We start from the raw sequence: 12,018 nt of genomic DNA, 5'->3' as shown, positions 1-12,018 counted from the left end.
CACCAGGACAGTACCTAACTAACCCAAGCTCACTTCAAAGCAAAGCAATTATTTCTTCTTTTTATCTTCCCTGAAACAAGGGCATGCATACTGGCTGGGGGAGGGGGGGAGACACGAAAAACTCGTGAATCAAATTCACTGTGGAGTGAAAGTAGTCAAGCCAGTTCTCACTACAGTCAGTTGAGAGACTAAAACCATCACTTTCCAACTAGGTGTTTTCATGCTGTAAGACTGTAACCACAGTGCAATGTTTTGCAGGAGACGATTAATTCCCTTTTTAAGAATCGGTGCCCATGTAGTTAAGTTCAAGTTGAAAAGAACTAAAAATACTTAGTGGAAGTCATTTGAATAATGGTTAAAAAAAAAAAAACTTTTCCCAAATTCCCACAGGAATACACTATTTTTATAGGTAGAAAAAAAAATAAGGCAGAAACAAGCTAATACAATGACAACCTAATCAACAAATGGGCAAAGGACTTGAGACATTTCTCCAACATGAACCAATGGCCAATAAACACAGAACAGATTCGTGCCTTCGTGAGTCAACAAAGAAATGAGACACTGTCTCATGCTAGACTGGGGCTCCCCAACCCCATTTCAATGTGAGAGGGATTCCCCCCACCCCCCTGGACCACCACGCAGTTCTTGGGACCCTAGCAGGGTATCCGGAAACTGAGTTCTGACTTACCCACCTGGACACAGCGTGGGATCCTACAGGCGAGGGCTGGGTCCCACAAGACCACCCCCAGGCCGCTGGCTGTGCTTCTAACCACCCGCTACGGTTTGGAGGTTCCAATGACCCCTTAGGCTCTTTTAATTTGCCAGAGCGGCTCACAGAACCTGGGGAATAAAGGACACAAGGCAGCATCCAGACGCACAGAGACAGGGGACGAGGTCTGGCAAGAGGCACGGAGCTCTGATGCCCTTGCCAGGTGACACTCTCCCGGTATCTCTCCCTGTTCACCACCAGGAAGCTCTCCAAACGCCCTCTTCTGGGTTTCCCAGGAGGCTTCATACTTGGTCATGTCTAAGTCATTGGCCTAGGCCAACTGAGCCTCCTGCTCCCAACCTCCCCTCCCAGAATTGGAGACTGAAAGTTCTAACCAACCAACCAACCAACCAACCACAGGGTAGGGCCGGCCCCACCTCTGGGTGGGGTCTCAGAGTCACCTCATTACGGTAACAAAAGACACCTTTAGCACTCTTAACACTTGGGAAATTCCTAGAGTTTAGCTGTGAGCCCGAACCATGGAGGAAGACGGAAAGCACAGGAGGAATATACTTGGGTAATCCGAATGACGCGTATGTATTTCTTACAAATCTCAGGACCGCACGTACCCCTGGGGAAAGGTAGAATCCGAACGTGACAGCATCCTCATGTACCGCCCGTCGGAATGTAAAGGGTGCAGATGATGCGGGAAGCAGGCTGGCAGGTCACTGAGCACGGCGTTTCCACAGGACCCAGAGATTCTCCTCGGTAGTACAGCCAAGCACACACATCCACACAAAAACGTGTACGCGAATGTTCACAGCCGCGTGATTCCCAACAGCCAAAAGGTAGAAACGGCCTAAGCGTCCATCAACAAATGGACGGAGGAGCAGACTGTCGTCTATGCATCCAGGGGAACAGTACTCAGCCATAAAAGGGAACGAACCGCTGGCCACACCACCACTCGCATGAACCTATAAACACTGCTAACGCCAAGACGCCAGTCTCCAGAGAGCACGTACTTCACGACTCCACTCCTATCAAAGTCTGGAAGGACATCCACAGAGACAAAGTGCATGGGTGCCTGCCTGGGGCTGGGGGCAGGTGGGCAGGATGGACACAGTGGGTAACAGCTCAAAGGCAAAGTGTTTTTTTTTTCCTGAGATGATGAAAATGGTCTACAACGGACCGCGGGGACGGTTGTACGTATCCGTGAGTACACGGAGAACCACTCCACTGTATGGCATGCAAAATTTACGTCAAGAGAGGGGTTTTTAAAAAAGAATCATAAATCGGGGCGCCTGGGTGGCTCAGTCGGTTAAGCGGCCGACTTCGGCTCAGGTCACGATCTCGCGGTCCGTGAGTTCGAGCCCCGCGTCGGGCTCTGGGCTGACGGCTCGAAGCCTGGAGCCTGTTTCCGATTCTGTGTCTCCCTCTCTCTCTGACCCTCCCCCGTTCACGCTCTGTCTCTCTCTGTCTCAAAAATAAATAAATGTTAAAAAAAAAAAAATACATTAAAAAAAATAAATAAAAAAGAACGATAAAAAGCCCCCGAAACCAGTATGAAAATAGTCCCCACTCAGTTGAAGGAATTTAGCTCCTAACAGACTCTATGAATCACATCTCAGATTAGCAAGCAGCAGAATGTCTACTACCTGGAGTCTGTAGGAAGCAGGCCCCTTTTACTGCCAGTGGGAGGAAACAAACGTGACATTCTTGGAAGAAAATTTAGCAAAAGTCACCAATTAAAGTAATACACCATTTGCCTCGGTGGCTCCGCCGGCAGGAAAGAACCCACGGGTGCCCTCGCACGGGCGTGCACCAAGATAGGCCAGGAGAGGCGCTCGCCACAGCCCTGCTTAAAACCGAACTGCAGATGACCTACATGTGCATCACCAGGGGGCGCGTGAGTGAGTTGGGCTGCGTCTGTCCTGTGGGCCAGCACGCGGCCGTGAGGAAGGACGAGGTTTAAGTGAGACCAGCTGGGCGGCCAACAGCGTGCCTGGCGTCACCCACCCATGTTGATGGCAAACGTGTACACCACAGACAGATCACGCGTATGCGATTTTTTGCAAGGATACCTGCGGAAATGTAGACCTTTCCGGCTCCAGACCCTACACGAATGGCTATTCCCTAACTGGGATACACCAGGAGAAGATGTCTGGGTGGGCAAGGAGTCTAGCTCTGAGCCGGTCCAGTCCATTTGGGAAAGGACGTGGCGGGGCTCGGTGCAGGAAGGAGACTGGAGCCACGTTCGGCATACTTCCAAGCACTGCTGAAATTTCTTATCGTGCACGTGCCTTGTGTGTTGAAATTAGTTGTAAATAAGTTACACGGTAAGAAAAAAGATACAGAGGACCCCAACCCTGAGCACCTGAAGCCCATCAGTGCGCAACTCTGGCCGCTGTAGCATGCACTGCTGCACACTGGGGTGGGTCACGAGTCCAGAGCAAGCCCGCCAGCTTTCTATGGAAAAGGAGTATTTGCCAAAAAACAGACATAAAGCAAGAAGTGCTGTGGATTTGGTCCCAGCTGAGTCCCAGCTCCGACTCGCACTGGCCTTCAGATTCGGGGGGGGGGGGGCGCGCTCCTGCACCCCGTGTGTGCCGGACCCCAGCCCTTGGCATGCATCGCCCAACCCCACCCAGAGGTCTGGGTGCTGGCTCTTCTGCCCCGGGTCTTCCCTTGGTGCCCAATTTCACCCCCACCGTGTTTGGCTGTGCCTGTCTCTGAAAGGCAAGAGTGTGTAACAACTCCCCCACTTGGACTTTTCTCATTTCCTTTTCTGTGGAGTTCTTGTCAGCCCTGCTGGATCCCTGCACGCCTTCTTCGTCCATGTCCCTCACGCGGTTTCTCCCGCCAAGCCCCCCGCCCGGCCCCCGGAACCGCAGCCGACAGGCACTGCTCCCGGGTTCTCCCCCACCTTGCGGACTGGTGGGTCCCCCAGCCCTGCAGCCGCGAGCCTGGAAACGGTGGCAGAGGCCTGAGGCTGCGGCCACCTCCCCGTGGCTCACAGGACAACATCTGTGGCAGCAGCTCGCTCCGTGAACCGGGGCCCTGACTCCAGCCCGATGCATGCTTCTAGCAGGTGCTTCGGGAAACAGAACACCAAGCCAGTTCCACCGTGACGCCTGCCATCGCGGGGCCCACAGCAGCTCAGAAACGCCGCAGCTCGAAACCCCTGGACGGCTGACTTCCCCCGCCCAGGAAAGGCCCAGAGAAGTTAGCACAGTTGCCTCAATCCACATTTCTGGTCTCTTCTTCTTACAAGCCTGCTCTTTTTTGAGGTCTCCAAATAAAACCTCACTTCTTAAATACTATTTCCATGCCCTGATCTCCTACATGCGGCGATGTGACCACAGTGTCGTCGCCTCACCGTGCCAGCCAGGACCCGCCTGTGCCCCTGCCACATAAGAGGCTCAGTCCCGTTCCAGGCCCCTGTGCCAACAAGTCCCTCTGGCCAGAGCGCCCCTCCCCCAGACTTACGGGGCTGCCCCCCTCCAACAGGCAGGTCTCCCAGACCACACCACCTCTGGGAAGTCCTCCCTGACCGCCTAATCTGAAGCAGCCCTTCCGGGGCTCCCCCACCTCATTTTCTGGTTCACTTCTGTGTATGTTCATTCCATCCTGTTTACTCTTTAAATCACCACCCGAAAACACCTTCCTCAGCCTTTTATCTCCATGGCGTCTACACCCGCTGTGAGATCCTTCGTGCGGGCAGGGCTGTCCTGTTGACAACCCCATGCCGGAGCCGGCCACGGGCGGCTGGCACACGAGACGAACACCTGTTCACTGAGCACGAGTGGACACAGTACGCGTGACGTTCCCGCCCTACATTCCCGAAGACAGCATCTGATGATGTTAAAAATCACCATCGGTTTTGAAATGCAATCTTGAAAACAGGAGTTGAACACGACAAAAAGTCTCAGAAACGGACACGGTTCTGTAAGAGCAAGCGAGCTCCTCGGGGCAGTTTGGGAAACTCTGCCGCCCTCGTGTGCAGAAATCGGAGCCCGAGCCAGGTCCGTGTGCTCGGAATTGCTCTGGTCCTGCCACATCTGTGGACAAAACCACGCCAACTACAGACGTGGGAAGGGCCGGACCCGGGATGTGGCACCAGGCCCCAGGCAAGTCTGTGTGCACCGCACGTGAAGGGAGACGAACTCGAAGCAAATGAGGCCCAAGGAAAGAGCTTCAGCCTAGATGGTAATCCCCTGTCCTGGGGAAGCATCAGTGATAAGGGGTCACCGGTGAGAAATGCTGTCCCTTCTGAACCATGTCCAGCTCCCTTGTATCTCTGCCCAAACCTGTTGCTAACAGGTAACCTGGGCATGTGGCATCCCTGCACCGTCAACAATAAATTCATCCAGACTCTAAAATAGAAGCCCTCTGACCGTATGTAAAATGAGAAGAACGGTTTTCTCTACAGGCTGAAAACGTGTCCCAAGATCTGATAAAATACATTTTTTTAAAAAGCGCTCTCATAATTGCCCAACAATAATCATTATTACATTTTAGGTAATGTATCTTTCCCCCTCCAATTAAAAATTTCTGTAGAATCACTAAAACGAAGTAAGACCCTCTAGAAAAGAGTGTCAAAAATATAGCTAGTACTCATCAGACGACGATGGGGGCGTATGAAAATACAACGCTTACATATAACTGAGTGGCACAACCCCAAAGGGACCTCAACTTCTGATTCTCTGACCTCAGGCACGGACATTATTCTACGAACAACAACAAAGCAGCTATAATAATAGAGAACACTGGAGCACGGACCAGTCACGTCTGCAAAACACATACAGTGGTTCTTTGATGAGGTCAGTCAGCAGTGACAAAACACATATTTGGTTCCACAATTCAGTTCAACCCGCGTGTTACCTCCTATGCACTGGGCACAGAGCTGGGATGATTAAGTCATAGACACCACTCTCAACGAACTTAGATGGAGACTAAAAACAAACCAAACAGAGAAAAAAGATTTGCTGAATCTAATGTGTGGAGTCCTTTTTAAAAAACGGACAGGCACCAATGTCTCCGGGAGTGTTGCTGGCACTTTGCACTTTTTCCAAGAACACCATCCTGCAGTTCACAAAAGACAGCAGTGTGCTAGAGAAAAGTGTTCTTTTCCTTTTGGAATCGATGCCAGATAAACCATGCTGGACAAATAGCATCAAGTAAATTGGTGATGTTTAAAAACAATGTTTCCAATATAGAAGGGTTTGCCTTACTACAGAAGACAAAATAGTAAGCATGACGTCCTATAAAAATACACAACTGCAACACGTTATGTGTTTCAAGATCCAAAGAGGCTGTAATAAGAACAAGTTAACAGTTACGGAAAGGGTTACACAATGAACAACCAAAAAATTTTTACAGCAGCTGTATTATCCGATGTCTTAAGAAAAACCTTTTGAGGCCATGCCTCTTTTTCACTCCACAAATTTCCTGGTGCCAGAGTTGAGGGTGTGTGAAATCATCCCACTGACTAGAGGCACTGATCTTTAACAACTTGTCCACAAGTGTCAGCGGTGGTATTTCTTCACTGAACAGGGTTTTTAAAGGTAAGACCACACCATGGTTTCAGGAAATGCCGTAAGGGCGCCCAGGTTTCAAATCCCAGGAAGTGAGTTTCAAATCTGGGCTGTGCCATGGGACCTCGGGCAAGCTTCTAAACCACCCTGGGCCTCAGTTTCCTCCTGTGTGACAGAGAACCACAACCCCCCCCCCCCCCCATCTGCACTTAGATCAGCAAACGTGTGACAAGTTTCTTAGGCATTGCAGGCATTCTGTAAATGCTGGCAATTAACACGGTTGTTACTGCTATCTTTCCTCTACCTCCTGGGTTTGTGCAAAGTCGATGCTCAGCGGTACTCAATTAGATTCAGTAAAGGCCAACAGGAAAAGTCACCTAATAATCTAGTTAAGATATTCTAAAAAAAACCCTCATATAACTGTCCGGCAATAATCGTTATGACATCTGGGGGTAATCTATCTAGTCTTTTTCCCCAGACGAAGAATTGCCTACAGAATTACTAAAGCTAACATAGAAGAGTGCTCTCTATTCAGCCAGAAGCCAGTCGGGGAGGAGACACGATGAGAAGCACAGAGGTAACTGAGAACACGACATACGCAAAGCACGGAGACGCTGACGGCAGTCGGCACTCCACAAAGCCACGCAACAATGCGAACGTACGTAAAGCTGCTCAACCGTTCACTTAGAAATGGTTGACATTCCGGGTTTCACATGATGTGTATTTTTCCACAACGAGATAAAATAAAACAACCACAAGAACTCCAAGAAGTCAGGGCTTGGACAACCTTGTGTCCTGGGCACCCAGAATGCCTCCGCACATTCCAGACCCTCTGTAAATACTCGGTGGATGAAAAGTGGAGACCACGGGTCTGGTAAGAGGACCTTCGTACCTGTTCTGGTTTCGACCTCAGTGCAAGCAATGTGCCGTGATGGTTTACTGCTGACGCCCAGGACATCAGCGTGGTTCCCAGATCCCTCCACGCCGGTGGGCTCTCAGTGCCAACCAAGACACCCGTGTGTCAACGGGAAGCAAGTCGGGGGGCTGCGACCTGACCGGCGCTGGAAACGTAAGCAGGGTCTCCCTGGAGTCACCCACGGCGGACGGGCCCGGAGCGGCTCGTCGCACCGGCGACACGGGCAGACTCAAGTACTCAGGTTTCCCATCAACAGCACGGTGCCAGACCTTCACGTCTCAAAATGGGCTTCGAAGCTCAGTACGAAATTCCAGTAAGACACAAAGTGTCAGCATTCATTCAGGTCCTTGCCGGCCCGAGAAAGAATATGACCTGGCGGGCTGTCCGTTATTGCTGCCCACTAAGCGCAGCCCTGGGAGGAGGGTGCGGGGACCTATGAATCAGGGACTCGTGGCCCAAACAGGTCACCGTCCCAGGTCCTCGTGCTCCCCTGCCGATCTCACTTTCCGTCCCCGAGACAGATGAAAACCAATGCTTTCCAACCTGTCTCAACTCACCTGTTGAGTCAGCACTGCCGTTTCCTGGAGACACCAACTTCCTTGCGTCTGGAGGTCCTGTAAAAGTAAAAACATGTCCTGTGATGAAAAACCATCTGATATTTATCTGAGGCCCCTGGCATCGGGTGGTGGTGCTGCGGGGGGAAGGCGGATGTCCACAGCAGGGTCCACTTTTGCCACTGTTGCTCTGAAACGTACCTTTCAAATAAGTGTCAGTAAATGCGGGGCCGTGTGACTGGAGTCCTTCAAGACAGAAAACACGCAGCTTACGTAACCAACACTCATACGGTACTTGCTATGGGCCAGTACCGAAAAATCCGTCCACCTGCCCGTGGACACGGTGAGGCGTGAGACAGAAACCAATCTTTGCTACTGACCCCTCTGCTCGGCCGAGCGCCGTGGACCGCCCGCCCGGGAGGTCCTGCACCACCAAGACCCCCAACTTTGGACAGCAGAGAGCAGACGACCTGGGTAGGATTTTCCTTTTTTCCCCCATCTCACCTCTGGCAAACAGCAGTCTGTTCTCTGTGTTTTAGACTTTGTCGTTTTTTGCTTTGTTCATTTGTTTCTTAAACTCCACACGTGAGTGAAATCATATACTTTTCTGACTTCCTTCACTTAACGTCATACTCTCTAGGCCCATCTACGTGGTTGCCAAAGGCAAGATTTCACTCTTTTACAGCTGAGGAACATTTCATCACACACGCGTGCGCACATCTTCTCTGTCACCTGCCGAGGGACACTTGGGCTGCTTCCGTATTTGGGCTACTGCAAATAATGCTGCAGTAAACATAGGGGTGCATGCACCTTTTCAAGTAAGTGTCATTTTCTTCTGATAGACATTCAGAAGTGGAATTGCTGGCCATGGGGTAGTTCTATTTTTAACTTTTTGAGGAGCCGCCATACTGTTTTTTTCCACAGTGGCTGTTCCAGTTTGCCTTCCCATCAACAGTGCATGAGGGTTCCTTTCTCTCCACATCCTCACCGGCACCTGTGCTTTTTTACCTTTTGCTAGCCATGCTGACAGGTGTGATGTGGTTTTTACTTGTGGTTTTGATTTGCATCTGACGAGTGACGTTGAGCATCTTTTCGTGTGTCTGCTGGCCATCTGGATGTCTTCTTTGGGGAAATATATATTCAGGTCCTCTGCCCATTTTTTAATTGTATTGTTTTGGTATTGAGTTAACTTAAGGTCTTCATCTATTTTGGATATTAGCCCCTTAGGATTTTCATTTTTAATTGCAAGCCTTCTCACAGAAGTAGGATTCTTTTAATTTCTAACTAGTACTCTGAGATTTGGAAAAAGTTTAGAAGAATTCTATGCCCCAGTTAAGCAACTTTTCAGAGCGGTTTATTCAACCGGGCTCTTGGTATCATGGAGTATAAAATATGTACATCACATAGGAAGAGAGCAAGTATATTACCCACGAAGATAGCCCTCCCCGACCCAAACACCCCTCACAGCACAAGGTACGCAGTAATGAGTCTGAAGGATCTATTGTCACTGTGTGCACACATTTCTTTCTCTTAATGAACTATCCCATTTGGTGTGAAGGTAAATCGGATGATCAAGGCCTGCAGACCGTCCTTCTCCCGGTCTGCTAAGAGCAGCCTTGAGGGGGGCGCTAGCATTCACGGACGAGTGACTCCTGGTGAAAACGAGGCAGTGTCCCAGAGGCGCGTGTTCGCCTCACTGTACCGTCCTCACGTATCCGGCAGCTGGTATCGAATGCTGGCCGATATTGGGAAGAACCTTCTGCACGCCAGGACTGCGGGGGAGCACGTGACTGGCACTGGCTCACCCAGCCCTGCCGACAGGTCCTAGACAGGAATACCGTCGTCAGGGCCAGGAAGGGAGGTCCAGAGAAGGCCACCCTGCTAGAAAGGGGCAGAGCGTGGATGGGGACCAGGCTGCTGGACCGCAAAGCCCCTGCGTGGGAGCGCCGAAAACCAACGGTTGATTTTCTGCTATAAACCTGCTTCCTTCCCAGGCTTCTCGGCTGTTGTGTTTCCAGTTGTTCAAACCCAGACCAAGAGGTCACGCCTGGACGACACCTCTTCCCCACTCCCTCACCCAGTCCTCCGTTAGCAAGGCGTTTCAGTTCCACCCCCAAACAGATAAGCAACACACGCACTGTCTACACTCCCAACACGCCACTGTCTTTCTCCTAGGCTACTGTTTCTGTGTCCCTGCCATTGTCACTCTTAGGAGGCATCATTTCCTGGCGACCTTTTTTGCTTGAAAAAGAGACAAAAGCAGATGATCTTTGCAGCTCGAGGACCTTCCTCCTTTTTGCAGTCAATTACTTATGAAGCAGGTACCGTGGGTAGGCAGGTTTTGTATCCTAGGAGACAAAGATACCGAGCACCTAACTACAAAGAGGCTGATGCTTTCTGTGACGGAAACCAAACATTAACATACAATAATGTGCTGAATGGTAGAAAGTTACATTCATCAAGTGGTTCAGACTCACTGGGGATTAATTTAATCCCCTAACTGGCTGCCCAGTAGGGTGGTGTTTGGTGCCTGGGACTCACTTTAGAAACTCCCAGTTACTAGGAGTCCCTCCCTGAGACTCGCCTGGGCTGAGAACATGTGAACTATGGCTTTCCTGAGAGTGGACACATGTCAGCAAGAGAGCCGCAAGTGGCCATCTCCGGGCAACCTGTTTGAACTCTTGACTCCCGCATTTCTGGAGCCACCTGTGTTCTTGGACTTTTCTGTCCAAGACTCAACAAAGTCCCTTCTTTGCACTAAGGCTGTTCAAAATGGGTTTCTGTGACTTACCACCAAGGGTCCTGATGGACGCCGCCCCCAACTATCCTGCTTGCCGCTTCACTAGCATGTTCACAGCCTTCCCCACACCTCCAACTGAAGATATTTACGAAACTACACGGCACACTGAAGGAGATTTTAAACAAGAATTTCAATGTTTTGATCTTCTCCTGCAATATTCCAGGTAATAGCACATTGGAGACTGAAGCATTATTTACCAGCACAGCCAACACCACCTAAAGTGACCTAATGGCAAAATGGTTAATTAAGAGTTTGGATTTTAATCTCTGAAATCAAACATGTTTGAGCTGTTTTACTTTGAATATATTAAGTAAGGTCTAAGCCTCCGTTTTTTTCATCTATAAAATGGGAAGAATACTGTGAAGATTCATCAGGATGAGGATTATCCTATTAGCATAATAGGACGTACACAGGAAACTGCCAACTGAAAACACTGTAAAAGCCCTAGTATGGTTGTTGTTTTTTTAAGTTTATTTATTTTTGACAGAGACAGAGTGCAAGCATGAGCTAGGGGAGGGCAAAGAGAGAGGGAGACAGAATCTGAAGCAGGCTCCAGGCTCCGAGCTGTCAGCACAGAGCTCGACGTGGGGCTTGAACTCACGAACTGTGTGACAGGGCCAAAGTCAGACACCTAACTGACTAAGCCACCCAGGCGCCCCGTGCCCTAGTATGATTGTTAAAAATTACCGTACTTCACAAAGATACTTCATACACATTACACACTCCACAGGAAGGCCAGGAAACATTTCCTTGTTTTGAGAAGTTCTCTACAGAACCGTCTTTTAGTCTAATTTCACAGCGACATTAGCCTCTGTAGACGTGGATTCCAGCTCCTGTTTGCTGTACTGGTTCATGAAATGAAGGCTCTCCTGCAGCAGAGATTCGTTCCCAGATTTCCAAACAGCGCTCACCTCTAGTGAGACGTTAAGTAATAAACAGAACAGTCCAACAGTGAGTATTAAAACAAGGCAATCTGGGGCGCCTGGGTGGCTCAGTCGGTTAAGCGTCCGACTTCAGCTCAGGTCACGATCTCACACTCCGGGAGTTCGAGCTCCGCGTCGGGCTCTGGGCTGATGGCTCAGAGCCTGGAGCCTGCTTCCAGTTCTGTGTCTCCCTCTCTCTCTGCCCCTCCCCCGTTCATGCTCTATCTCTCTCTGTCTCAAAAATAAATAAACGTCGGGGCACCTGGGTGGCGCAGTCGGTTAAGCGTCCGACTTCAGCCAGGTCACGATCTCGCGGTCCGTGAGTTCGAGCCCCGCGTCGGGCTCTGGGCTGATGGCTCTAAGCCTGGAGCCTGTTTCCGATTCTGTCTCCCTCTCTCTCTGCCCCTCCCCCATTCATGCTCTGTCTCTCTCTGTCCCAAAAATGAATAAACGTTGGAAAAAAAAAAATAAATAAACGTTAAAAAAAAATTAAAAAAAAAATAAAACAAGGCCATCTGTTATTAGGGCAAAAAAAAAAAAAAAAAAAAAGCAAGGACACTCTAACCAGTTTCTCTGACCAGA

General features: G+C 50.0%; 1 protein-coding gene across 1 annotated transcript in view; it reads right to left on the bottom strand.

Annotated features, from left to right (window-relative positions):
* The window catches only part of TMEM123 (transmembrane protein 123), a 57,132-nt gene that overhangs the window by 43,909 nt on the left and 1,205 nt on the right, over nucleotides 1-12,018 (bottom strand). Inside the window, exon 2 of the mRNA XM_086679274.1 lies at nucleotides 7,717-7,773. Within this exon, the coding sequence (XP_086535400.1) occupies nucleotides 7,717-7,773 (57 nt within the window). The remainder of the gene's footprint in view (nucleotides 1-7,716; nucleotides 7,774-12,018) is intronic.

The sequence above is a fragment of the Puma concolor genome, chromosome D1, assembly GCF_028749965.1.
Source record: "Puma concolor isolate L17-30 chromosome D1, mPumCon1.1.hap2, whole genome shotgun sequence".
NCBI lineage: Eukaryota > Metazoa > Chordata > Mammalia > Carnivora > Felidae > Puma > Puma concolor.
This window is presented reverse-complemented; position numbering and strand designations above follow the sequence as displayed.